Genomic DNA, 27,553 nt, shown 5'->3' on the forward strand with positions numbered 1-27,553 from the left:
ACATGCTGGAGGAGGAGACAACCAGTGTCTGAAGCGCCTCCAGCATGGCTTTTGGCCGCAGGCCCTTGGAAACTTCCCTGGACTCTTGTCCAACAATTTAAATTTAGTTTAGACCTGAGAAATGCAAAATGCTCTTATTTATTACAGCAGGAGCACAGCGGCTGGAGACGAGAGTGCTGTGCAAGCAAATGCCGGCAGAAAGAGATGTCGTCTTATGTTTATTGCAAAGTAATTTGGGCGATGCAAAGATAAAGGCAAAAGAGGACATTAGGCATTAGCTTAAGAACCTCTCTTGAGCTTGATGTGCGTTTAGGGTTTTTTAGCTATTTAAAAAAAACAAAGATTTAGATGAATATTTGAAGGCCAGCATCCTTGTTGTTCTTTAGTCCCTCTGGACTGCAACGAGTCCTCAGTCATCAATGAGATTTTCATGCATCTTCCCCTTTCCTGGAAGGTACAGCCACAAAGCAGGGATATCTGTGTATCAGATACATTTCCTGAGATACAAGACACTCAAAAGTAGGACCTGGCTATGAGATGCAGATAAGACGGGTGCAAGTTCAACGTCTATAGAGAAGTAAAGGTGTAAATCTGCCAGGGCTAATCCCTGTTCTCCCAAATCTATCTGGAAATTGTGAAGCAAAGTAAGAGCAAGTGTGACGGTTCCAGCTCCATGTGACACATGTGCTTAGCTTTTACTTCTTTGTGTAGTTTTAGGGAAATAAAATACCCCTGGTGTGCAAGGTCATGTTTGTGCTTTTCCTGGTGGTTTACTCTGTGAGCTGCCTTTCCTTGTGGCTTGTCCCATTTGGCAAAAAGGTGAGACCAGGAAAGCTGTGTGATCCCAAGAAGAAGTACAGCAGTTTTAGCTGTTCTGGCAGTGAATGTGTTAAAAGTTTCCTTAAAAAAAAAAAAAGGCATACAGAGTATTTGCCAGGAAAAAAAAAAAGTTTAGTTTATAAAAGAGAGTGAAAAGCCTCTTGCATGCAGCAGAGCAGGAAGGAGGGAGCACGGAGTTTCATTTTCACCAGCTTTTAACCTCCAAAAGCCGGTGACACGGGGGCAGAGCCGGGCAGCACGACCTCCCCGGCATCCCCGGCTGCGCGTGGGCAGCGGCGGCGCGGGCCGCGCGTGGCCATGGCCGCGGGGAGGCTCTGGTGCCTGGCGCTGCTGGCGCTGGCCGCGCTGGCCGCCGTGGTCGCGCTCGTGCTCGTCCTGACGCGGCCCACGTGCGGTGCCCGGCGGTACCGGCACGGCGCCGTGGCGGCCGACACCGAGCGCTGCTCCGACATCGGCCGGTACGTGCGCGGGGCTCGCGGGGCGGCCGGTGGCACCGGACGGCAGCGAGAAGCGGCGCGCACGGCGGCACGAGCTGCGTTGCGGCTCCCAGGGAGCCCTGCCTGTGGCTGATGCTGCAAATCCCGGCGCTTTGGGAAGGCTCGATGTCCCTAGGGTGTCAATGCAAGGGTGTTTAGCGGTGGCACGTCTGGCAGCTCGGAGCTTTAGAAATCCAGGCAGAAGCACAAGGGGCTGCCTGGGCTCGAGCACCTCAGGGAAGGAGGGCTGAGGGGCAAGGGGCTGGCATAGATCAGCAGCAGGGCAAACACCTTCCCAATGCCTTTCTGGTAGCATTCCTGCTACCAGGAACAGTGCACTCGGAGCAAAGTGCACCCTTAACCTCAATGCAGCCAGTGTGAGCACAAGAGACTTATTGGCATCACTTGGAAGGAAAGGTGTAGGTCTAAGGAACTCCCCGCAAATGTAACAGTTCCATTTGTATAATTTTCTCTCGTGCATTCCAGCTTTTACACTATTATTTTTACTATTACCATCACTTCAGTTCTTAAACACCTGTTTACATGCATGTAAAAGGATGGAACTGAAACCTGCACAGGTAGGACACGTACGGGATGGAGCTGTGGGCTCTGCTTGGTTTCTGATTAACATATCTGGTTAAAGTTATATTTTTTTTTAAAAAGTGTGACTATTTATAGAGGACTTTAAAATGCAAAGTAATACATTTAAGCATCCTGGTTGAAGCTCAGTTGCGCAGACCTAACGTGGTTCCCCCCGTGCTGCAGTTCTGCCCTGCGGTAGAGGCTGCCCTATCAACCCTGCCTGCACTTCCCCTGGACCCCAGCCTCATCCTGTGCATGCTGAATGCCTTCCTCGACGCCTGGGGTTTCCTTTCATCCCCATCACTCATGGACTCCTTTCTGTACATCCTCTGCTCCATGCGCTTTTGTTCATTTTCTCCTGGGTACTTTGTCACAGCAGGAGGGGCAGCATTCAGTTTTTCTGAGTAGTTGTAGCCATAAGGCCCTGCTCTCCTCACCTGTACCCTGCACTTCAGCAGCAAAGAGAGCAAGGACTGGGCAGAGACAGGCACCCCTTAGTGCCTCACTCCTTCACAGATGCCGTTTGGGTAGTAAATTGAGTTTTTTTAGAGGATACCACCAGGTAGCGTCCAGTCTCAAAGTCCTGAGGCTTAAGAGGGAGGAAACAAGAAACAATCGTGGTTTCCTTTTTTTCTTACTACATACTGTTTCTAGCTCTTTATTTTTTTCTGCAACTATGCAAACATTCATATATTTTTGCAGCTGCTTTCCTCCAGCTTTGCAGCCTCCCTTCCTGCGCATACCCATCTCTCAGTCATTCTGGTCCAGTGCCTACGATTGCAAAAGATACTCATTAAGTCTTGAAAAAATTCTGTTCCTTAATCAAAAAAAAAAAAAAAAAAAAAAAAGAACCACCTTTCTTCCCTTCTTAAAAAAATAGAAACTCAAACCTAAGCCCATGCCTTGTTCTCTGGGTTAATCTCTGTTGTTTGAGACGGTCCTGGTGAGCTTCTCTTGGAGCTTGTAACTGAGTTGCTTGGGAATAACCGGACTGAACCTCTTGCCTTCAGAGCAATGCCATCTTTTAGTAGGTGGGATGTTGGGGCAGGGAAAACACATCAAGTGCCTCTTCGCTGCTCCCCTTCATGTGCTCAGCCGTTGTCCTCGGGCTCATTTCTTTCCACCTCTAGGAATGCTGTTTCTGCGCTCTGGGGATGTGTAAGGTTGACCTTTCTGCAGTATTTTTACAACTCTTTGGATCCCTTACAGAAGACCAGCAATCTCGGCAAGGCTCTGCTGTGTCATCATCCATATCATTGGCAAGTCCTGAGCTCAACTTACCCTTAGCCACTAGGACTGCTTCCCAGAGCTAAGTGAGGTCAGGTCTTTGGATGGATTTTTTTTACTCTGGCAACCAGCAACTGAAGGAATATTGTGAAACTGAGAGTCCGTCCTCCAGTCCAGCCCTGCTGGAAGGTTGGCCCTGAGTGAACTGAAACATTTTGAGGAAGAAGAGGGGCAGGAGGCTGAAGGCAGAAACTTCATTTTACACCCAAAACTGTGGATTTGGTAGCCAAAGCCCATTCAGTAGCTTGTCCTTGTGTCATGAAGCCATGAGGAGACCAGAGATGACTGCCTTGGTGTCCAGACCAACCATCATCTCCATCTCTGAGCTCCTTGCCCCACATGATCGCCTCCCGCTCCACGCTTGTTATTATTAATCCCTTTTGAACACTGGAAGAGTTTTTTTCTGTTGCTGTTGTTCTAGAAACCATGCAAAAATATTTCATACTGGCTGCCAATGTGCTCCTTGGGCTCTGCCCTCCACCACCTCCGCATCCATGTGTTCCCAAGGACAGGAGCGAGAGGCAGCATGAGGGGAAGGAGAGGCCTGGGAGAAGAGCTTATCCCAGCAGGGGTTTGGTGCAGTGGGATGTGGGGACGTGACTGGCCCAGCAGCTTTTCCGACCCCACTTCTCTGCAAGTGTGAGCTCTGGGAATTGGCGTCTCCTGGAGCAAATGCCCACCTGGGGCAAAGGGCAGCACAGAGGTTGAGGATCAAAGTACAAATATGTTCATGGGAATCTCAGTTCTAGGCAGAGGATCTGCTGAGAAAATCCTTTCCAGTGACAGCCCAGCAGCTGAAGCATCTTTATGTCCCATAGGATTTGCCTTCCCTTCTTCTTTTGATATTTTTAAATTTGGCAATTGATCCTTCTGCAGAAGCAGTTGTTGCTCTTGGTAAATCATAGTCAGAAGCTCTCATGGAGCGGGCAGTCTCCTCCCTGCTGGTGGAAGAAAGGCTTTTCTCAGTATCATTTAATACTGCCGCATTTCCAGAGCATTCAGAGGGCGTCAGGGCTCCCTGTCCTCACCCGGAGCGGAGCAGTGGGCTCAGCCGAGCCCAGCGCTGCCCATTGCTGATGGGAAGGTGGCAGCGGGGCACGGGGAGGGAGCCGTGTTGATTAACTGCTCATTAACATCCTCTCTGTTCCCGGCATTAAGGAAACACCGTTAATGGCTGTACCCTAAAGCTGAGCTATGGGGCAGGAAGGATATTGGACAAAATGTCTCGTTATCAAATTTCTTCAGCCGTGCTGCTGCCAGGTCTCAAGAGAGAGGGGTACTAGAGCACTTCTCTTGAGGGGTTGTAGGCAGGACCAGGTCTGGCATTATGGTCAGTCCATCTGTACCAGGGACCAGAGAAAAGGACAACACGACAGGCCGGGCAGTGCTCAGCCCAGGGTGCCACTCCCAGCCAGGATTTGCTTGGACCTCGATGGGACCAGTTGCTTTCTTGCTTGAGCTCCAAGCCTGGCTGCAAGATTTCTGCTTTTCCTTTTAGCTACAGCTGGGCCTGTCTGCTGTAACGGGACCCCCAGGGATAACGGGGTGCGAGTGGCAAATGGTGCGTCCTCCAATGTGAGGAAACAGCATCAGGGCACTGAGTGAGAGGCAACTTTGAGCATGTGGACAGTTAGAGGTGGTGCTGATCTCCAGAGGTGTCTCAGTAAGCAGGCATATAAAACACTTGGAGATCATCTAGAAGTTATGCATTTCTTCTCATCTCATCTCTTCGTGGGCCCCGCTGCATTGCTGCCCACCAGCCTCCTTGCCGGTTCCTTGGTGCTCTTAGCAATTTTGTGCGCGCCTCAGACTTTTGTGGGTGGGAGCTACGGTCTAGGTATCAGCTGGGACCAGCAGCCAGATCTCTTGTACAGGGTCGGAGCCCACACTTCTCCTCCTGACTTCAGCAGGAGCCAAAGGCACCGCTCTGCCCTGGGGTTACCTGGTTTGTGCTGTCCTGGCTCTGCTTCCAGCTGGGAGTGTGGGAGGAGGGAGCGTGGATAAGGTCACACGAAGAAGCTCTCAGGTTTATATGCTTTGTACATACAGCACTGCATCTGCAGTACTTAAAGAGGGCTTAGTCCTCGAAGAAGCTCTCAGGTTTATATGCTTTGTACATACAGCACTGCATCTGCGGTACTTAAAGAGGGCTTAGTCCTCAACACTGCTGCTATAAACAAGCATCTGAGGACAGTGGGAAGTCTTAGCATCATCCAGAAGCTGGACACAGCTGTACAAATATTACATTAATAAGCTGGGGCTGTCCTTAGGAGCATGCTAAGCCTCTCCAGTGAAGAGCACATTGGCTTGGCATAGTGTCTGCGACCTGGGAAAAAGAAACCACTCATGCTTTGGAGCAGTTAAGTGACCATTCCCAGGTGATACAGGAAGGAAAGGGAGCCTCAGCAAGGTGTGTTCCTCCACAAGAGGATGCCCGAATGTCCCTGTGGTCGTGCTGAGGAATGTGTGGCACTGGCTGTAGAAGGACAGTGGCAGCAAGTCCCCTAGAAAAGAGGGAGAGCAGGAGGTGCAGCCACTGCACTGGTGTGTAAGTGTACCTGGAAACTTGGGGCAAGGATCTGGTGCTTCTGGGGCTTTGGGAACTTGTCCGAAATGTATGTGATTTTTCTATGTTAAAGTCTGATTGCATTGCATTTAAATGAACAGCATCATGTTTCATCTGAAGCGTTTTTCACTGCAAGTTTTCTTGAGGAATGTTAGAACTTGTTTCCATCCTCCTTATGCCCTGGCACATTGAAAGCTTTGACAAGCACGGAGCTTCCTTGCTTTTATTATCAGTTAAAAAGCTGCAGCTTTTCAGCAATAGGAATCTCCCCCTGCAGTGAGGGGACGAGCAGGAGCAGCGCAAAGATTCCAGCCTCTGGGTGCAGGGCAGCAGGCAGGGAGCAGATCCTGCAGAAAGCTGGAAGTCACGCGGGGCTTGGGGCAGAAACCCGGCGCTTCTGCAGGCCCTTCTCATCCTGTTTGTCCTCGTGCCGTTTTCCTGCGCTCGCCCTTGTGCAGCCCAGCCGGTCAGAAACCCTTCTGCACTCCCCAGCGCTGGGACTGGCAGGGAGGAACCTCCACCTGATGCATTTCCACTGCAAGGGGAAGGTTTTCATAACTATGCTGGAAGGAAGCATTTGTTGAGACAAGTCTCTCTAGCAGAACATCCTTGTTGAGAGCAGCGTGAGCTGCCTCCGTGCCGGGGCGGGCTTTGTGCGGCCGTGCCCATGCACAAGCAGTGTTTGTTCTCCATGTGCAGCGTTTTCCTGCGCTTAGGTGTACAGGGAGGGGTTGGCACAAGGTGAGCCCGGGAGGATACACTGAGGCTGGACGTGGCTCTGATTGAAATGTTCGGTCCCAGGAGTCTCATCCTTCTCTGTTCCTCCCGTGTCCGTGCCCCCGTTCTGCTGTCCAGCTTGTGCCGGGAAAGGCCGGTGTGGAGCCAGGAACAAAGCCATCTCCTGGCATGTGCTCCAGGAACCTGTGCAGGTCTGGCCCTTGGCAGCTCTTTCCTCCTCTTCTTCACATTAACATTCCCTCTCCCTGTCCTGCTGCTCCCAAAGGAAGGAGCCTTTCCGCATTCTCAAGCACTGCTCTGCCGCCAGTAGCTCTCTTCAATTGCAGATTTCCCTCGTGGTGGCAGGCATGCCTTGTGCTTGCCCTAAGGAGACAGTCTTGTCCTCCGTTCTTTTATTCTTGGGTTTTAATATCATCTTTTCTTCTCCTCCTTGTGCAGGGACATCCTGGAAAGCGGCGGCACGGCAGTGGATGCTGCTATTGCTGCCCTGATCTGCACCTCGGCGATGAACCCGCAGAGCTCCGGCCTGGGTGGCGGTGTCGTCTTCACCATCTATAACGCGAGCACAGGTAGGGCAGCCTGGCCTCCTGTGGCACCGTCTCCTGTTAGATACCCAGAGCCAGGGACAACCAGCAGCTCTCACACCCTGTTCAGTTTTTAATAGAAAAACTGCTGGTCTGATCGAACCCATGCTCTGCCCTCAGCGAGCCCATTGCAGGAGCTATCCTGATCAGTTCTGCGGAGTGAGACTGGAGAGTGCAGTTGTTTGCAGCAAGATCACATGCAGGGAAGGAGCCTTAGCTTTAAAGTGAATGGATTTTGCCTCCCCTTCCTCCCCACAAGCAACCTTGAGTGATATCTCTGAGTCACGTACGTGTCCCAGCGTGCGGCACAGGCTGCGCCGCTGCTGCAGGAGCTCCGTCCTGCACATCACGCTGCATCCATGTGGGAACGGCTCCAACTTCCCAAAGTGGCGGTGGGACTTCCTGTCCCCCTCGGGGATGTGTCTCCAGCACAGAGATAAACCCAGCACTTGCCAGGGCCTGCCAGGAAGCCCCTCTGTGTTTGGCTTAGCTTTAGTGTTGTTGTGTTCCTGCTTTTGCCTTTCTAATGCCCTTTTAACAGCCTTGCTTGTGATCCCCCTCACTCCTCCTCCCCCCAGAACATAGAGATCAAGATAGATAGTAAAATCAACAGTGAAAATAACAACAATGTCATGATTAAAAAAAAAAAAAAACTCCTTTCCAAGTAGACCCACAGAGACACAAGCCTGAAATTACTTGGCTCTCTATCTTATGAAATAGTTGTTTTGGCAAAGCACCTATATTTTTTTTTCCCTTTTGGCAATGCTGTGTAACTTCCCATCCATTCCCAGACCTTCTCTTCTGATGCTGCCTAAATCAGCCGATTGTGCAGCGCAGCCCGGCACCGTGCTGGGCTCGGGGCTTGGTGCAGCTGCACCGTGGGCTCCCGCTGCGTGTCCAGCTCTGTGGTCTGTGATGGAGAAAGAGAGGGCACAAGGCAGAGCAGGAGGAGGGATAAATAGGGCGGACATGAAATAAGAAGCCTTTTTTCCCCCTCAATCTTTCCTCAATCTGATATATGGGGGGGGGGGTGGGTTCAGGATTGCCATCCTACTTATAAGCATGATGGATATGGAAATATGTACGGAAAACAGTCCTCTAGAAATTCTGAGGAAGAGCATGGCATGCACACACCATCATCTCATCTAGAATGAGAGATCACATTTCAGTACACGACCCACTTGGGCTGGAATAGCCTTAAAAAATATACAAATTTTGGGCATAAACTCACAGCAACAAGGCTGCCAGCTCCTGCCTTGCAGCCGGCTTCAAGACCGACCTGGCAGGAGGCCCTGGCACAGCCCAACGAGGGTCATTCCTTCCCCCCTTCTCGTTCCTAGGAAGAGTGGAGGTGATCAATGCCCGCGAGACGGTGCCGCGCGTGTTCCAGCACGATCTGCTGAGGGGCTGCGCTGGTGGCTTCCCCGTTGGTAAGGACGGAGAGGGGACGCGGCCCCTCGTGCCGAGCGGGCACAGAGCTTGGGGTGGGGGCAGCGCCGTGGGCAGGGGCCATCTGCTGCTCTCTGCAGACCCTTTGCTTGCTTGGGCTCTTTCTGCAGGGATTTTCATGGAAGGAAAAAAGGGGGAAAAAAAAAAGGAGTCAGGCCTATATAAAAATTATTTTTAGCAGTAAAACTGGCACTCTGACCAGACAGGAGGGTGGAGAGAAGAGCACAAGGAGAAACCAATGCATAAGTATTTGCTGAAGGAAAACTGCATTTCCAGAGCTCATTTCCCAGCAGTTCTTACAAAGAAAATTATAGCCAATGACTGTTCAGATTTCCTAGAAATGAAAGAAGTAAATCTGGGATGCTTGTCTGTGTCCCATGACCAGGAAAGGGCCTGGAAGAACCAGGAATTGAGTGTTATGCTCCAGCACAGCTCTCTGCCACTTTGTTACCATCTATAGAGGCTCTGATCCATTTGCTGTTGCCAGTTTGGCAGTGGCACTCCTGAATTAGCAGCACATCTTGGATCTCCTCACATTCCCTGCTGCATCCGTTCTCCTTGCCTCACACATTTTATTCTGGGGAATGTCTTAGTGCCTAAAGCAGATTTTTTTTTGTGTGTGTTCTTGAAAGAGGAGCCTGAAGAGGACCCAAGAATGAGTCTTCGGGTTGGAAGGGAATGCTGGAGATCCCTACTCCAACTCCTGCTCAAACCAGGTTGCCTCCAAAGTCAGAACAGGTTGCTCAGGGTCATGTCCTGTCACGTCTTATACTTCCACAAAGACAGAGCATCCAGTGCCTCACTTGGTCCCCGTTCTAGTATTTAACCACTCTTCTTATGAGTGCTTCCCTCCCCCTTAAGATGTAAAGGATTGCTTGGGATCGCCCTTGCTGCAACCTGTGCCGTGACGCCTTGTTCTCACCATGCACCTCTTAGAAGAGCCTGGCTCCACTTTTGCTAAACTCCTGCCAGATAGTTAAAGAAAGAAATAAGTAGAAAAAGCAAATACAAAATCAAGTTTGCTTGTAGCAGCCTTGGCTCTGCCTCTGTAACTGTGCACGTTCACCCGAGCCCTTTCATGGGCCAGTGGTGCTGGGTACAACACTGTCCTTCTGCCCCTCAGGGCCCCAGTGGATTGCCGTACCAGGAGAAATCCGTGGGTATGAAGAAGCCCACAAGAGACATGGCCGCTTACCATGGAAATCACTGTTTGAGCCAACCATCAAGCTACTTTCAGAGCCACTTATCATTTCCCCTGTTATGGACAAAATCATCAGTAACCCAAACTTCACCCAGCTAGGACGGAAAATCTGGTAAGAGCCATGAATTAAGTTGAACGGTTGGTACTACTGTTGCCCTCAGCTCAAACCTCTCCTCTGATGCTCCCTGGAGCATGGGCTCCTTCTGCTGGGTAAATATTTGCTGTGGAGAGGGAGGAAAGGGCAGGAGAAGGGGATGTAGCAGAAATATTTTTTGAAAATCTTTCTCTGTCAGCAACTTTTAAATTTTTTTTAATGTTTAGAGTCATTTGGCTCAGCAAAGCAGTCTACTATGCACATCTGCTTAGGAATAGCAGCCAGGAGACTGGCCAAAGATGGACTGTCTCCATCTGCTGAAAGAGCTCAACAGTGTGGAAATGGTCCCCTGGCAATAGCCCGCACAGCAGACGCTTGGTTTGGAGAAGTCCCACTGCCTTGAGCCACGTCCAAGCCAGAGGACCATGGGGAGGAAAACTTGTTAGGGAACAAGCACTTCTTGCTGTGGGTAGTGACTGGAAAAGAAGAGCTTTTCTCCTTGTAGACGGAAGCGTAACACCTGCATAGCCAAATCAGCTTTGGATAGGGGAGAGAAAATGGTTGTGGGGAGAGAATAACAGTGTGCTTCAAAGTGATCCTTGTTCTTCAACAGCCCCTTGATCTGTGAAGGTCAAAGGTTTCTGAAGCACGGAGAGACCTTCAGGTGGCCGGCGCTGCAGCGGACGCTGAGAGCTGTGGCAGAAAGCGGCGCTTCGGCGTTTTATGGAGGGCTGATTGGAAAGGCCCTGGTGGAGGACTTGAGGAGGGCTGGTAGGTGACAGCTGTGTTCCACACTAGGAGACAAGCTCTTTGCTGGGACTTCTGAAGGGTCTTTCATCTTCATTGCGTTTCTAGGAGGGCAAGGTGCAGGACGCACTTGGCACAGTGCAGGACGCTGGCCATAGCTAAAGAGGTTCCAAAGTATTTTGTGGGATTTTAGTTTGTGTGTATCCCACAGCACTCTCAAGAAACCTGATATATATTACGCAGGTCTTCATCTCTGTGTGAAAGTCCCTTCCCATAGCCACGGCCTTACAGCGTCTGCAGATGGGCCCAAAATCTCGAGACACCCAACATCAAAATACATATTTATTTCAAAAAATAACCATCAAGCTAAGAAAAAGAGAGAGATCTATGAAAATACTGGGCTAGATATTTTCAGGTCAAATTCACTGGAGTCTTTGGACATATCTAAATTTGTTTCAGATTCAGCAAAATTTGACAGAACAGCCTTTTTCAGGCAGGAAAATAAGTTCCTTCTCAGCCAGGGCGCAGCTTTGCCTGTCCTGCATTTATTTTCCAAGGAAGGCCAACATGTGTGTGCTTTGTGCCAGCAGAGCCGAGACTCACCCATTGCAGCATTTTATGGCATGGGAAAGAGCGACCTCCCCCGGTCCTTGTAACTCAGCGAGCCAGCCCTTGTGGCTCTGCAGCACACGATTTCATGCTGGCCCGGGGTTTGGTAGGAGACAAGAATTCATGAAGACTTTTTGCTGTGCTTGGTGCAGGAGGGAATGTAAAGGATTGTAAAGGCATGTAAAGGGATGACCATTTACAAGCTCTACCAAGGTTTGATGCCAGTGCCTAATAGAGATTTATATTAATGCGCTGATCGGAGCTGCCCTCCAATTTTCTCCTGAAGGGTCCAGTATCTCCCTGGAGGACCTTAAGGAATACAAAGCAGAGGTGACCTCAGCTCTGAACATTACCCTGAACAACTTCACCACGGTGTTCGCGCCCAGGCCGCCCCTGGGAGGTGCTGTGCTCCTGTTCATCCTCAAGATACTTGAAGGTAAATTCATGGGGGAAAGGGTTTGCACAGAACATCTAGAGCATGCAGAGCAGCAGGTAGGAATGCAATGGCAGGAGAGGTCCCAGAGCAGCAGGGTGGCTACGCTTTGCAGCGTAGTGGCTCTAGAGATGACCTGGCTCACTCTTGCAGTGGGTCAATATCACCACAGCTACTGCAAAAGCCAGAGGAAGCCTGGTTTTCCCAAGGCTTCAAAGGTCACGCTGAAAAACAGTACTTGATTGTTCCTGTTCCCACTCTCTGCTCAAGAGTTCGGGGGACCAGGTAAGAACTGAGATGGGAAAAGCAGGTTCATTTCAATGTTTTCTACAAGTCTTGAAGTAATATTGCCTTGAGTCCTTAAACCAACATATTCATCTTGCTCTCTAGCGTATAAGCTCCATGAAGAGTCATTGGCAACACCCGAGAAGAAGGTAGAAAGCTACCACCTCATTGCAGAAGCTCTGAAGTTTGGCAACATGCAAAGACCCCACATGAGCGACCCGGCCTTCTCTGACGCCCAGGTGAGTTGCGGGGCACATTGGGGCAGTGCCAGACACCCACAGCACCCGCAGCCTCCTCTGCGCTGCCACTTGACCAAGGGGAAGCCGGGGAGTCCTCTGCTTCCATTCCTTGTTGGTGGTTTTGTTTTTATTTTTTTTGAACTATCTAGTCATTAACTCATTTTAGCGCCTGAGTGCTAAGCCCTCCAGCAGGCTACCTACCTACTAGCCTGCCTATCACCGGCACAACACAACAGGACCAAGGGATGCTCTGACACTCACCTTCTTTGCAGCCAGACAAGGAGAGAAAATGCTCAAACTGCTGCTAGGAGCAGCCCTGCTGAGGCTGAGTGCTGGGCAGCAGGTCCTTAAGCCTTGACACTTTGCACTGACCCTGTGCCCACCGAAAGCCCTGTCTGTGCTTTACTGATGCCAACTTGCTGTGTCCTTGTTGTCCTTGCAGGCGACCGCGGAGGCCCTGCTGTCGGACGACCTTGCTCAGGTCGTCAGAAGCCGGATCGACGGCCGCGGTGACCACCCGCCCAGCCACTACCTGCTGTCAGCGTCCACCCCTAGCCACAGATACCAGAGCAAAGGCACCACACACGTCTCTGTGCTCGCTGCAGACGGCAGCGCCGTGTCCGCCACCAGCACCATCAACTACCCGTGAGCAGCCAAGGGGCATTTTGATTGCTCAGGCCATGTATCAGGCTCACGGGGTGCAGCTGTGCACCACAAGGACAAGAAAAACCCTTGGGCTTCAGTGCTTTATACAGTGGGAATGTCTCATATCCATGAATACCAAGACAACTTGACACATCAGCCAAGGGAACATAACACTTGAGCTCCATAAACTTGTTGAGCTCTGCTGAGAGTTTCTGCAGTTTCTGTGGGCTGGGCAAATCCCCATGTCTACCAGTAAAAGGGAGCTTATGTTTAGCTCCAGCACAAGAACCTCTTGGACTCTGTAGCTGGTGCAATTCCAGGCTGGGATGAGGAGGCATTAGGCAGGGGAAGCCCTGCAGGGTGTTGTGTTCTGCTAACGTCATCCACAGAGCAAAGTGCTGGTCACTGAAAAGCTACTTTTCTTTCCTCCCTGCAGGTTTGGCTCCTTTGTGTATTCTAATCAAACCGGCATCATTTTAAATAATGAACTTGCTGATTTCTGCATAGCAAACAGAAGCATTAAGCCAGGTGAGCACTCTCACCCCCAAGATAAGAGTCAAGACCAGGAGACGCAGGCAACGGGCAAGGAGTATCTGCACATGAGACTCTTTCCTTTTGTAGGTCTGGGTGAGAGGGAGCTTGTTCCAAACTAAGGGAGGATTAAGCCCCTGGGCAAGTGTTTTCCTGAGTTTATGCACACATGCACTCACATAAAAGAATACTGGTTCTTTTATGTAAAGGAAAAAGAACCGAAAGAACACTTGGTTTTGGCTTCTGACTAGAGAAATTAGACTTTTTTAAAAAAATGCTGTAGCTGATTGTGGATAGGTTGAGACGAGAGGGAATAAGGGAAGAAACTACTTGTAAGGCAAGTGTGCCTATTTTCTAGGATCACCCATGAAAAAGTATATGGTTGTATGCACAGTCCGGGAGCTCTAGGTTTGCACTGAGTCCTGCAACACAGCATTGCCAATACAGAGGCAATCTGAACTAAGCCTTCCCTCATGCAAGGCCCTGTGTCCTCACGCTTCTCAAACAGCAGCAGCTGCTTGATTTGCTATGGGTACAAGACCCATACATACAATATGAGAAGGGTAAAAAAGATAAATCTGTGTATCCCTCCAGACAGCTGCATAGGAGGAATAATGTTCTCTGCCTCCTGCTACAGGGGAGAGGCCTCCCTCAGCCATGGTGCCTTCCATTCTCGTGTCCAAGACGGGAGACATGCTGGTGATCGGAGGATCCGGAGGATCCTTGATTATCAGTGCTACAGCTATGGTGAGTACCAGGGAGAGAAACCCCCGCTGAGCGAGGGGAGGACAAATCCAATAAACTCAAAGGAACCTCTTTGCTGCTGTTCTCTCTGCTGTGCTGGAGGCAACACTGAGGTTCTGCTGCCCGCTCAGCCTCTCCTCCCCTTCTTGCCTCTAGCTTTATATAGACAGGGCACAGGTATCTTCAGCGTGTCTGTAGCCCAGGTCCTTATCCACCACCTCCAGTCAGTGCAGGATTTTTTCCCTTGCAGGCTATCATAAACAAGCTGTGGCTTGGCTATGACCTGGAACATGCCATTGCAGCTCCCATCATGCATGCTGAAGGTGACAAAATCCAGTTTGAGAAAGGCTTCAGTGAGGTGAGTGGCCTCATTTTGATCTTCTCCTTTCGACAGGAAGGATTGCATCTGTAACTCACCTGAATAACGTGTTGTGCTCCTGGCAAACCTTGTTTGTGCTCGAACCTCACTCTCTCAACCTGAGCCCACACACACGTCCTTCATTTTCACTGAGATGTGGTGCAGCCCAAGACCCTGCCCCATTCAGTCCATGTCCTCTTCTCTCCCCACTGCAGGAGGTTAGGAGCGGCCTGCTGAGAAGAGAACACAAAGAAAAGAAATTCATGTTTGCAATGAATGTTGTGCAGGGGATTTCCAAGGAAGGAAAATGCATCTCTGCATACTCTGATATAAGGAAGCTGGGGAAATCAGCTGGATATTAGCATCAGATGCCATGACAACGCCCCTATTCTAACCAAAAACCCCAGAAGAGAACTAAATTGAGAACATGCTTTGGCTTGGGGATGCCGACATCAGCTGTTCCCATGAGGATGTCTCCTAGAGGATGGACAAAGCTGATGATTACGCCTGACTCCAGTAGACTGCGAATACCCTCAGGCAAAACAAGGATACATCAGCCAGCCTTGATTAGAGCTACATCGTCCATTATATCTTCCATAACATCTTCAATATTTGGAAAAACATATTTCTTGTGCAGATCAGCTACTCGAAATAGGAATATACACAGTGGGAAAGGAAAATCAGACCAAAACCCACTGGGAACACTGTGAAATGACCTAGCTGTATCTTCTGTTTGTGCTGGAGAGCCTTAGTTAAGAGTATAATTAGTTTCTTTAAGGCTATTGCTATGACAAGGTTGTTACTGGGACCAGCTGTGCTGAAGCTTCCTTCAACTTGACACACTGGTAACCTTGTGAGTGAGGCTCCCATGGAGCAATGTGAATTCCCAGCTCCCTCTCTCCATCCTGCCCTTTGCTTGCAGAAGGCCAGCAGTTTGGGAAGGCAGGTGAGGACAGCTCTGGAAGAGATGTTTTTCTTGAAAGCTTTGTGATTTTTTGTAGATTGCAAAGGACACACAATTGGATGCCTTGATTTGTTCCCACATGCTCAGTCTAGTCAGGCAACTACTACCAGGACACTTGAGAAGAACTACAGTGCATCATTTGCAGAATATTTTTTTTATTCCCTAGCACCTAACTGCCTGTTTACCAAAGCCAGTATCTAACAATCACTTAAGAGCATGAGGAGAAAATTGTAGGACTATTTAAGAACCATCACTACCAGAAGAAACTCCTGGAGGAGACACCTAAACCCATTCACCTTGATGCAGTTCCTCACTAACCTTGCCCTGCTTACAAGGACTAAGGGAATTAGATGTGTAGAAAGACATACTTAACAAATATGTAACAAGGCACTTCTCCATGACTCAGTGGCAAGTTGCAGCAGTGCCCAACAACTCCCTTCAACCTGCCTGGCCCCTGTAAACCGCACTTCCCTGCGGGCACAGGCAGCAGTGCACGAACATTTTTGTAGGTACAGCAAAGTCAGAGCAAGGCACTAGCCAATCCCTCCTCTTCCCCAAGTCTGTTGTATCTCACCTCCCATTCAGCCCTCAGTATTCCCACCTCACTGTTAGAGAAGTTCCTAGGAAAGGAACTTGGAAAGGAACTGCCTCTGTAAACACTGTGACAAGTGTCTGAACACACACTGTTAAAGCAAATCTAAGCCAGGTCTATCCACATATGCCACTGTGAACAAAGCCAGGTGGGTCGTAAGTCTGTTCATAACCATAAAACCTGTCCAATTAAGCCATCAACTTGTTGATATCTCAGCTCTCAATGTCATCTTAAAGATATTCAGAGTAAAGTTGACAAGAGCCAGACACGTGGTTTCCTTTGGAAACTGCAGACTAAGGGTGACAGTTCAGGGCACAAGCAGAGCTGTGTCTCCAAGTTGCCACATCATGCCCACGAGCACTTCCTCGTGAAGCGGGAAGCTCACCTGCATTTACAGCCAGCTGCATGTATATCCCCACATCTTCTTCGAGTGGAGTTGAATTCCCTATTCCAGGAAAGACTTAAAGCTTCTTAAATATCTGAGCTTCTTGAAGACTTCAGAGCCACAGAAATGGCAGAACACACTGTTACAGAGCATTAGAGCCTTGATCAAATTCACATTGTTTGAATTCATATTTCCGGACTAACTAGACTAGTTGTTGCCCATAGCAAACTCTGTACTTTTAACTAGCCCAACTGTGCTTAGACCTTATGGAAAGCAACCAAAAAGCACCTAAAAGTGGGGAGAATAGTTATTCCTTTCCTATTAAGCTTCAGGACAGCCTTCAGCTGTGCCCTGTCTCACCATGACACCAAGTAATGTTATGTACAGTCCACGTTATCTGCAGTCCAGCGCTGTACCGCGGTTATCTGCTTTGCTACTGACATTGAAACAGAGCCCACTGAGCAGCTTTAAAACCTGCTATGGGCTTTATTTGCAAAGCAGAGAGCAATGAGCTCCCACCTCTGCACCGCAGCCCTGCGCTGGCCTCCTCCGCTGCTGCCCAAACCCGCTTGGGTCGAGAGAGCCCCAGGCTGCTCCCTTCCCACTCTGTCTGCCACCACCAGGAAACCATTATTTTTTGTACCTAATCACCTAAAGGACTTTTAAAGTACCATTGTACAGAGGCCTCTCTATTTTCTGATGAAGTCTTTAAATTATATTTTTAATAAAGTGTTTTTAAACCTTTCTTGGAATTTTTCCTGTGAAGATGTTGCCTAGGCTAGCACACAAGCAGTTGTTGGAGAGGACTTGCACAGTGGTGCTTCTGCCACTGTTCATTCTGTTTATTCACTAGCTCAGGGTGCAAGCGCAAGCTTTAACTCTTTCACATTCACCTAAAATCAATTATTTGGACTAGTTAAAAAAAAAAAAACCCTTCTGCAGAGTGTCAAGAAACCAAATGCATTTATAGGTATCATTTTCAACAGAAAGTGGTTTTAGCAATAGCAAAAGCTGAGCTTTTCAGCGGAGAAGTTTTGTAATGTAGGGGAGTTTTCTGACTGGTTGTAAGAGATTTGGGAACACAAGTACGACTTCTGCACCACAGGCCTTTAGAAGCATCCAGCAGCTGTTACCAAACTCATTTCAGAGAGCGTGTTTGTCCAACTATCATTTCCCAGAAACTAGCTATGCTCCGGTTTCAGAGCACATGCTTTCTCTTGTACTTTAGACTATAGCGAGTGACAGGTTTGGTTAAGTTTATTCTGCTATGCTACGCGGTAGTTTTATTTGTTTATTTCCCAGACCTCATTCAGCCAAGAAGAAGTTCAGCCAACGCCAATCATTTGATGAACAGTCTAAAGTCCAAAGGGTGAGATACTAATAACAGCTGATGCAATTCATTGCATGACCTTATACGTAAGCATCATAAATTGCCTTGCAAACTGGGTTTGAACCCCAACCTGCCACTGATCAACATCTATCCTGCAATTACGAGAAGAGGAAACCACAGAGCAGATAAGAGGCTCCAGGCTTGGCACCAAATCCATCGCATTCACTCACGAAGACAGTGCTGCTACGTTCTCACAATCGCTGCCGTAGCTGCACCTAACACAGCAGTAACGGATCAGGAAAGAAGGAGCACTGAGCATTTACCAGAACACTTCTGGTGAAAGCGATTCATCTAGCAGGAGTAATTAAGCTAATATATAATCACAAAGTCAGCACCCTTTGATTAACACACAATCTCACTATAACTTTATGCCTTGAAAGCAGACTCTTCCCATTTCCAGCAAGTACTGGGAAAGAGAAGGTGCCCACAGCCTGGAATTTCAGCCTTTCACTTTCCCTTCAATGCATTCTGAATTTTCAGGACTCATAAACTGACAGGAAATTTCAGTGGGCCAAACAGATAAGATCACTTTCTAAGACCTTCATGTTTCAAGGGCTTCATAAACATATGAGCTCAACATAGAGCTCAACAACATCCCGGAACACTCTGTTTTGATCTCCGTGTCAAAAGCTGAACTTGGCTACGTTTATGCACCATGAGATGCTAGTCCGTAACAGGAGGCAAATACCAACCCCCTCAACATGTCACTACAGGACACTTAGTTGGCCCGTATCAGATATGGATTTCTACAAGGTCACGGAGTGCCTGATTAATGGTGGCTTACCTTCAAACTGGAGAAGCTGCAGCGCAACCCTCTGTTAGAGGTTTCCTTTCCTCAGCCTCTTAGGTACTTCAGGCCTGCAATCTGGTGTGGCAAGAGGTAAACTAGAGGCAACCAGGCTTGTTCTGGATATTTAGCTATTTTATTTTTATTCACAGCTTCATGAAAGGAGTGAACAAATGAGAAAAATCTCAGGAGAGTCTTTTATACAAACTCTCATGGTCATTTTTAGAAGTATCAACTGTGTAGGCAATAAAAATGTGTGATGACATAGGCATTTATTTTAGTTGTGCTCAGAGTTTTACAGGTAGCATTTGTCTTCCCTTTAGACCTTCTCAACAGAAATATAGATATGTTTTTTAAAAAAAAAAAAAAAAAAAAGCTTGAAGCCACTTTTCAGATACACACTCATCACCAATAATCAACTTTTGAAGTAAAAAGCAAAAACATCCTTTGTTAAAAAGTGACGAGTTTGTGAAGGTTTATCCCTGTCTAGCATTGGAGTTCCTGATACAGCACAGACGTATTAGTTTGTAACTTAGAAGACCCACTCCCCAGAGCTCTCTAACTCTCATCTATTCAACTCTTCTTTAGCAACAATGAGGATATTCTTGGCAGCTGAAGCGGTGTGAAGGAAAGACTTCCTTCAAATTGGGTGAGCTGGACCTTCTTCAGAAACACTGGGTACCAAGTTTGATTACATGGGATAGATATGAGGCAGGAAACGAAGGCAGAACAGACTTTTCAAGTAGGTACTGCACATCCTTGGAGACAGGCCTGTCTTAGCACACTGCTCTGCCACAAGGCACTTCGGTAATGGCTGTTGAGAACATCAGTCTCAGCTCCAGCAATAGAATCACAGGTAAATTTGTTCTCCTTCCTGTGAGAAGTCCCTGAGTTCCAGACCTTAAGGATCTTCCCCCCAACACACGTCGGTGTCACCAGATCATGGAAGAAAGGAGCTGAACTAGGTCAGTAGCCTGCAGGGAAACCACCTTTCCGGGAATCGGAGGCTGCAGCCCATCCATCGGCTGTTCTGAGAACAGCCTGCACAACTGCACTGCTGGTTGTCCACGTGGTGTTGTGTCCCCTCTTCTTTAGTTCTTCTTCTATACCCTGCAATAAAAAGGTGCACAAATGCAACAGGACAGAGAGAAACAGTTTATGTGCAGATGGCTATCTGCAACCTGCATCCTCCTTGGCCACCCAAGCGGTTGGTGCCTGTATTAGGTAGGTCCCCTAAAGCTACATGCTGTCCCTCATCTTCCTTCTGCTTTCTGTGGTGTTTTGCTTTGAAGAGGTGGAGTTGAGATGTGGCATTTGTGGTGTTCAGCATGGGCTACCAGTACAATTTGGGAATGCCAGAGCATTCTGCCTCATAGTCAGATACTGACAGCCAGGACACACTGAGCCTATGTGGTGGTAGGACACAGGCCCTTTGGAGGGCTCAGTGCAGGCACATGTCTCAGTTTATCACCTCAACAGGAAGTTTAATTTATCTGGAGTTTGAAGAGGATCTTTAGGATTGATCAAAAACACTGGCTTATCTAGGAGTGTTTTTTTTAATGATAGACACAGGATAAGATGGGTACAAAGACCACATCTGCCTCAGACCTCTGAAATGTTCAATACCTCAGGGTGAAGTGATGCTGCCAGCTCAGGAGAGGGGAACGCAGAGCATGGCAGGTCCTGCCATCAGGTCACAGATGGACAGACAGCTCTGCACAGAGACCGAGAGAAGGTTTTCAGGGTAATTCTTAGTTCTCTGTGTGCTTTGCTTGCCCTTCCTTGCTAGCACTGTGCAAGACCTGCGGGATTCATCCGAGGCCACACAACAGGACCAGAGCTTCCTAAAGGTCAATGTATTTGGACTGCTCGGGTGCCTCAGGTCCTGGTGTGGTTCAGTGCTAAGTCCTTTGAGTTGAGCAACATCTGGAAGCCAAGTGTTGTCAGTTCTAGATGTAGCTTGCGCAGACACACTGGGCCTTAAAGCAGATGTGCACTTGTGCACTTGTATGGTGAGCCAGTGCTAGGCCTGTGCCAGCTTTAATACCTTTAACCTAGGGACACTCAGCAAGGTGCCACGCTCTGCTGCAAGCATCAGGCTCCACAGCACAGCAACCCAGCAGCAGAGAAGAGCGAGTGCTCAGCCGAGCTCTGAACACACAAACCTCCTGGATTTCCTGCTCCAGCTCAGTGATACTGGGAAACAGCTGATCGTGAAACCTGGGCTCTTCCACTGATTTCTTAACATCATAACCAAACCAGAGGGAATTGATGATTGCCTAGGAAAGACAAAACACCATAGTGTTAGGTAAATAACTACCTGAATAATGCCTCTGAAGAGATCTGACCCCACTGCAGCAGCACTGGCAGACATTTCTGAAGGATTTTTACCAGAATGCGCAAAGATGCTTATTTCTTGTTCATGCTCCATCCAGTTTACCCTCTCTTGGCTGAGGAAAACAACGGTGCATTGCAGCAACTTGGTTTGTATACACTCTTGTATACATTCCTGTACACACTCTGGAGGATTCCCACACAAACAGGACCTCAGGGGTTGCAATTAGCTTAGGAAGAGGATCTGATCCTCAAGTTGTTGTGTCAGGATTTATCCTAACTCTGCTTAAGCCAGTGCCAGCTTATTTAGACCCACAGGAGTCACCTTGGTGCAAACACATGGTTACTAATTCCTGCCATCGCACAGCCTTTTCCCTTAAACCTTCCCACTTACTTAAACTGGAGCTGCTGGCAAATGAGAAGAGCCTCAGGATAAGGGCTCTGAACCTGCTTGTTGCAGCTTTTGCAGAGCTGCTCTCCTGCCTCAGCCATGGAGCAGGACCCAGCCTGGGGCGCCCAAGTGCGGAGGGGCCAACGCTGGCACGCCAATTCCCTCCGTGTTAGAGAAGGGACCATTTCTGGAGCAAGTCACATTTTAGCAACACTTTTGCAAACTGGAAAGGTTTGAAAGAGCAACAACGATTTTTTTTTTTTTAATAAATAAGAATAAGCAACCTTGGCAACCACATCTAGAACAGCAGCACCTACTACAGGCACCCAGCACTGAAAGCCTCAAGGGGATCTCACCCCATGCCCATGTCAGCTCCTTTTCAAAGTCCTCTTATACACAGGGCAGAAGTGGGCATCAGCCTCCCTTTTCAGAATAAAATTGGTTTAATTGCACACATGTTCCGCTCACAAACGCTGTATCAGGCAAGGCAGTGGGCCAGTTAGGAAAGAGCCTGTTTAGCTATTCCAGAAAGTTTATAATTTGGGATGGGAATGGCTCCAAAGAGATTATTTTGCAGAGATCCAGAGGATAGAGGTCAAAGCAAAATTGAAGCCACAAATCTTTTCTTTCAAATAGAACTTAACCAAAGGAAACACCTGGATGCATTAAAGGAAATAATTTAGTAGGAGGCCTATGAGGGCCTTGGGGTTGGGTGGTCTGGCCCTTGGAAGGCCGAACCAAATGCTGCCTCCCAGTCTGCAGTGGATGCTGAGGCTCAGAGGAAGCAGTGGCCATGGTCACATCATGCAGATGGAGACTTGAGCCCCTTATCCCAAATCCTGCCTCTCCCTTGTCCCCAGGTTGCCCATATCATCACATACCAGTGCCGTGGCCGTGGTTATTTTTGTTCCTCCAGAAGCACCAACCACCATCCTGACCTGATTTGTTTTGTCCACCAAGATGGAGGGGCACATGGAGGACAACGGCTGTTTACCTGTTGAGGACACAGACGTGACAGAGGCTCAGCCTCTCGCTGGCACTTTGCAGCCTGCTGCCTCCCACTCCATGTCCAAACCCAGAGCCCCAGCAGTCCCCTGCCTGACTCGGCTCACATAAGTCTTGCTCAAAATGCCCCAAAGCATTTTACTCGCCATGCCCCAAGCTCCCCAGGAAAGGATAGAATCATAGAATCATAGAATGCTTAGGGTTGGAAGGGACCTCTAGAGATCATCTAGTCCAACCCCCCTGCATACGCAGGGACACCTAAAGCACGTGGCACAGGACTGCATCCAAGCGGGTTTTGAAGATCTCCAGAGAAGGAGACTCCACAACCTCTCTGGGCAGCCTGTTCCAGTGCTCTGTCACCCTCACTGTTAAGAAATTTTTCCTTAAGTTCCTATGGAATTTTTGATGTTTCAGTTTCCGGCCATTCCGGCCGGATATCAGAAGCATGTCAAGGGGTTCTTCTTTAGCTGGCCTCCCCGCCATCCAGAGCAGCTGGTCATGCCCTCTCAGCAGGGATGAGAAAGCGTCACTTTGACCTCAACCCTCCACAGGAAACCCCAGATCTACACCTCACACAAATGAAGAAACCTGGTTAACTGGCTGCTAATAAAACTGCCAAACAGGATCATCTTTAAGTCCATCACTCGAGACACAAGGACTGCACTTGCAGACACCCCAGCTGTAGTAAGCAAGACACAGCCAAGAGACTGAGGTGGGAATGCGGTTTATAGCTACCTGGTGCTATGAAGTTTGCTGGAGAAGGAGGCACCCCGAAACCATTGATTATGTCAGGTGAGCTGAAGTCATCCATCTCATCATTAAATATGATGCCACTCACGTTGGATCGTACCTCAGAGCCAAAACTAAACAAAACAATTGGCACAGACATGTCAAAGGCAGAAAAAAATCTAGGCAGAACTCCAGGTGAATTACTGCAATGTGAAACCTGGGATTTGATGGGAGTAACTTTTCATTTCCCCACCATAAAGGGCATTCTGTTATCATATGGGGAGAGGAAGCAGTTTATACCCTGAGCACCAGCTACACCAAGAGGGAAGGCAACCCAGAGTTCTGTTGTATAGCTCCCTGCAAGGGCCCCAAGGAGAAAAACCAGCACATCAGCTAAATACAGTTCATTGCCCTTGTCACTGGCCAGCGCTGCAGTCCATTTAGAGGCAGCACAATCCAAAGGCTGGGACATTTGGGGAATGCTGGGGAGGGTTTTGCTTAGATGTGTCAACCAGAATGAGTTTACTAGGAACAGAAGGGAGAGCCTTTACCCCCGCAGCTTCAGAGCAAACACACTGAACAAAACTCTCCCTGAGAGTGCGCGGAGGCAAACAGGCCACTTCCAGGGCAGCTGCATCAGCTCAAATTTCCTCCAAATGCCTGGGAAGCCAGAGCCGGCAGCGATAGCATGCCTATGAGAAGATCCAGATGCTGCGGATATCTCCTCGGTGGGTGAACCCGACATGAGAGGACCCTAGTTCACATATCTCAGCCTGACCCAACCACACAGGGCTTGGCATTGAGAACTGACCTGCAAGCTCAGCAGAGGTGCCCATCAGCAGAGCTACCCATCACTGCCCCACTATGGAGATGCCAGTTCAGTGATGTTTTATACCAACCACAGAACCACTAGGAAGACAGCAGAGGCCTACGTGGAAGTAACGTCTGAGCTCATACTATTGGTTGATGGTGCTGGTGGCGGACACAGCGCTGCCATCATCAGCCACGATGGAGAGGTGGGATGTACCAGCATCAGCTGCAGTGTAGTACACTGGCTCGTAGTAGTCGATTGGATGGGAGATGTCTGTGATTTTCCTCCGGAGACTGTCTGCATAGAGCTCTGATGTCATGTTTCGGATCACCTGCCAGAGAAATCCAGGGCAGTTACTTGGCAGATTAGGTTTCAGAGACATGTAGTTACAAGGCTGACATCCAGCACTTCAGACCACAGAAGATTGGCAAGTCCCAGCAATGAGACTCACTCATTATGAAATATTCACAATCGTACTCCCAGCAGGAGTCTTCCATCTTCTTGGAAGGTAGATGTGTTACCAAAGAGCACTTTAAGCAGTCGCAGAAGCAGCTATTACAGTGCAGCCCTTTGTGGAAGCCCTTGTGGGAAGTTAATCAACATCCATTACTGTAGCTCTATGGAAAGCTATCCTCAGCACTGTGGTAAGCCACATGCAAGCAGTATTACACTTGCTTTAGAGATGAGAGAAGAAAAAGGCTGAGAGGGCTAGAGCTGATAAATACTCTGTAAATTGCAAGTTTGTGTCCATCAAATACGGCTGCGCTCAGATCCTGCTGCTTTTGGAAAGTTGCAGAAATAAGAGCACAAAGTGCAGAGTCAGGAGAAGTAGAATCCCTGCCTCAGCCCTTCACATCTGCTGGTCCATTTACTACAGGCAGGACTGTGTTCAGAGAGCCACATGGGTGCCGGGAGTATTATCTAGTGCATAAGACTTCAAACGCGATTAAAACAGGGAAGGTTAGACCTAGGTATACCCAAAAGCTCCTGAGAAATTGAGGATTTTGCTTTGCCTAAAGCAGGAAGGTTTCCTCCATTTATATTCCTCACAGCTCAGTCATAAGTCACTGCCATAGGACCTGGTGCTTTAATTCAGAGACATTTCAATGCCTGCAGACAGCAGGAGGATGGAACATCCCTGACAGTGCTTCATCACTCGCAAACTTGGAGCCAGGTTCCAGGGAACACTGGTACTGCAGAAGGAAAAAGCTTTTGCCAGTTACCTCTTCCATGTTAGTAAAGTTTGGATCTCCAAGCAAAGTTCTCTTGGCGTAGGCAAAGCGAAAGGCCTCCACAATGCGGTGGTAAGTCAGGCCTTTCTCCTCCAGGGTTTTGATGCTGTCAACAGAGAAATTATATCCTGGCAACAGAAGACAAACTATTGTGAACACAAATGAAGAAACATGGTGAATGGGCTGCTAATAAAACTGTGAACAGGATCATCTTGAAGCCCATCACCTGTACAGAGACGCGGACTGCACTGTCCTAACCTCCATTTGAAAAACACAGCTCTGGTAGCTTTGGGCTCAGTAGGAATCAGGATTTTCACTTGGGAAGCTGTCTTCCAATGATGCCTCAAGTACAAGTTACTTTCTGCCCATTCAGGTACTGGAGAATGCCCCAGTGAGGAGAATTTTTTCCCCCTTCGCACCTATGTTTCATGTACCAAGGACACATCCCCAAGGTTACAGCAGAAGAGGAACGTTCCTACTTCTCTGGTCCTTTCTGGGGCTTCAGACACCCCTGAGGAAAAGTACTGCTGTTCTCCACCCTCCAGCACGCTACACAGGCCAGCTCCAAAAGCAGATGATTAGTTGTCCTTGGAGCTCTCTGAGCTCCTGCTGCCCACAAGTCACCACTCAATGGTTCTCTCACCTTTCAGTATGTTGAAAATGAGTGCTAGCACTGGGCCACTCAGCGGGGAACTAGGTGTGTAGAGAGTAAACTCCCCAAGGTTGATCTTTATAGGGTTTTCAATCACTGTTGCATTATAATCCTGCAGGTCCTCCATTGTGAGGATGCCCCCTAGAAGCGAGAAGACAACTATTGGTGTGGGTTTATGTGATCTCCACCGGGAAGAGTTGACAATATTTCACAATCTGGCATCACAGTAAGGATGGGATGGGACACAGGCAAATCCAAAATGTTGCAAAGTAAAGAGAACAAAGATGGGTGGCACAGAAAGTATTTTTTCCCTGAGAGATCCTGCTCAGAAAGCCCGAGCTTGAAGTTGGCAGATCTAAAGCAGCAAAAAAAAATCTGGTGATTTATCTATTTCTACAGAGGACACCAGGAGTATTAGGGAACAAAATGATCCAAAGAATTCTGTTTACAGAAGAAAGATGCAGTTTTTGGATGCAGATGCTTTGCGCTATCCAGCAAGCAGAGCAATTTGTACTTTCCATTGCCCTTCTTATCAAAAGGAGGAAGACAGTATTTAATGACACAAGGAAAACCAGTAAATGACTTGTTCACATGCAGTTCATGGAAGGTAGCCAATGCCAGCTCGCAAGGACAGGATACTGCCACCATCTAGCGGCATCCAGAGGTTAAACAAACTTATTAGAGGAGCATGTGTTGTTTTAAGTGGTCAGATTCAGGCTCTGTAGACAGCACATATCGACTGTACTATAGCAAGTCTATGTATTTCTGAATAGACTATAATGTGCAGAAATGCACAGTATATACCATGATTTTCTGCCCTAATTCAAAATACATCTATTACACCTCTAAGCGCTAACAGCATCTCTTGAGCATCCTGTTGCCACATATCTCAGAGGCAGCATTTCAGCAGCAGGGTTGACCTGCTTCCGAGGGCTCTGCAGGTTGCAGGTTCATCTCTGGGTGCTGAGCTGCAGCAGCCACATCACTCAGGCCATTTTGGACAGCATCCCATTTCTCACCTACACTCTGGATGTCAGCGATGATCTGTTTTGCCAAGTTTCCCGTGTAAAAGGCATCTGCTCCCTCATTGGCTATAGTCTCGTATGTGTCGGCGAGTTTAGGCATCTTGACGATATCGCCCTCATGTAGAATTTTTCCTTCTTTGCAGAACACTTCACTAACAGAGAAAGGAGATTGAAAGGATTAGATCTGAGAGGCAAGTTCCAAACTACATGTAGCTGTATCAGCTGCCACGGCATTTGACTGTTCGTGCTGGAGGCTGCCTGCAAGGAGGAGGACCTGCCTGAGCCATGCCACACAGGTGACCACATGCACTAGGACATACGAGCAAACAGGGGCCTCTGAAATGGGGTTCCACACTGCTCAGAACCTGCTCAGCACATCCTGAAGGAGAGAGCATCAACCCTTGTCTTGGCAGCTGCCCTCCCCATCTGCCCAGGGCTTTTAAAACAGCCTCAAGAGGCCTGTGAGAGGTCTTGAACTCCTTGAACTCAAGCAATTCAATTGAATTCTATGAAGCTATGATAGTCAAAGCTTCCAATGAGTCCAGGAAAAAGCATTTTGATCTCTATTTGTCAGAGTATTTTGAAGTAGGCATAGTTCCACCTCTAACTCTCTCATCATGGACATGATGCTTTGGCCCTCCAGACAGAAGCACGGGCAATAGGCCCAGGCTGACCTTACCAAATGGGTTGTAAAATATCCTATAGCTAGCAGAGATTTTAAGGAACAAGAGAGGCTTGTCCGCTAGAGCTGGACATAGACACTATGGATCTGAATGTAAGAGGAAATGAAGGAGCATTTAAAACTCTCTATGTTCAGTCATTGCCAGAAGGGGAGGGTCAGAGGTATT

General features: G+C 48.5%; 2 protein-coding genes across 2 annotated transcripts in view; one reads left to right on the plus strand and one right to left on the minus strand.

Moving 5' to 3' along the window:
* GGT1 (gamma-glutamyltransferase 1) overlaps window positions 1–27,553 on the minus strand; it is a 112,826-nt gene that overhangs the window by 83,061 nt on the left and 2,212 nt on the right. Inside the window, exons 5-12 of the mRNA XM_010217402.2 lie at window positions 26,700–26,857; window positions 25,672–25,821; window positions 25,020–25,156; window positions 23,943–24,127; window positions 22,992–23,119; window positions 22,133–22,245; window positions 20,692–20,805; window positions 18,925–19,636 (exon numbers count right to left, since the gene is read on the minus strand). Coding sequence (XP_010215704.1) covers window positions 19,493–19,636; window positions 20,692–20,805; window positions 22,133–22,245; window positions 22,992–23,119; window positions 23,943–24,127; window positions 25,020–25,156; window positions 25,672–25,821; window positions 26,700–26,857 — 1,129 coding nt within the window. The 3' untranslated portion in view covers window positions 18,925–19,492. The remainder of the gene's footprint in view (window positions 1–18,924; window positions 19,637–20,691; window positions 20,806–22,132; window positions 22,246–22,991; window positions 23,120–23,942; window positions 24,128–25,019; window positions 25,157–25,671; window positions 25,822–26,699; window positions 26,858–27,553) is intronic.
* GGT5 (gamma-glutamyltransferase 5) lies at window positions 1,119–15,304 on the plus strand. Its single transcript, XM_088532360.1, has 12 exons — window positions 1,119–1,298; window positions 6,928–7,058; window positions 8,414–8,503; window positions 9,646–9,835; window positions 10,431–10,588; window positions 11,460–11,609; window positions 11,997–12,130; window positions 12,573–12,775; window positions 13,212–13,303; window positions 13,944–14,053; window positions 14,301–14,408; window positions 14,624–15,304. Exons 1-12 carry the CDS (start codon window positions 1,138–1,140, stop codon window positions 14,768–14,770), a joined length of 1,674 nt encoding a protein of 557 aa, XP_088388486.1. The 5' UTR covers window positions 1,119–1,137; the 3' UTR covers window positions 14,771–15,304.

The sequence above is a fragment of the Tinamus guttatus genome, unplaced genomic scaffold (genome assembly GCF_059628265.1).
Source record: "Tinamus guttatus ecotype Peru unplaced genomic scaffold, ASM5962826v1 Tinamus_guttatus_pri_ptg000459l, whole genome shotgun sequence".
Lineage (NCBI taxonomy): Eukaryota > Metazoa > Chordata > Aves > Tinamiformes > Tinamidae > Tinamus > Tinamus guttatus.

Excerpts from the sequence above, each read along its gene's own strand:
- GGT5 (XM_088532360.1), top strand. The coding sequence starts at position 1,138 with ATGGCCGCGGGGAGGCTCTGGTGCCTGGCGCTGCTGGCGCTGGCCGCG. Across the intron at positions 12,131-12,572 it reads CGGCCTTCTCTGACGCCCAG|GCGACCGCGGAGGCCCTGCT; the intron begins GTGAGTTGCGGG and ends TTGTCCTTGCAG. Across the intron at positions 13,304-13,943 it reads AAACAGAAGCATTAAGCCAG|GGGAGAGGCCTCCCTCAGCC; the intron begins GTGAGCACTCTC and ends CTCCTGCTACAG.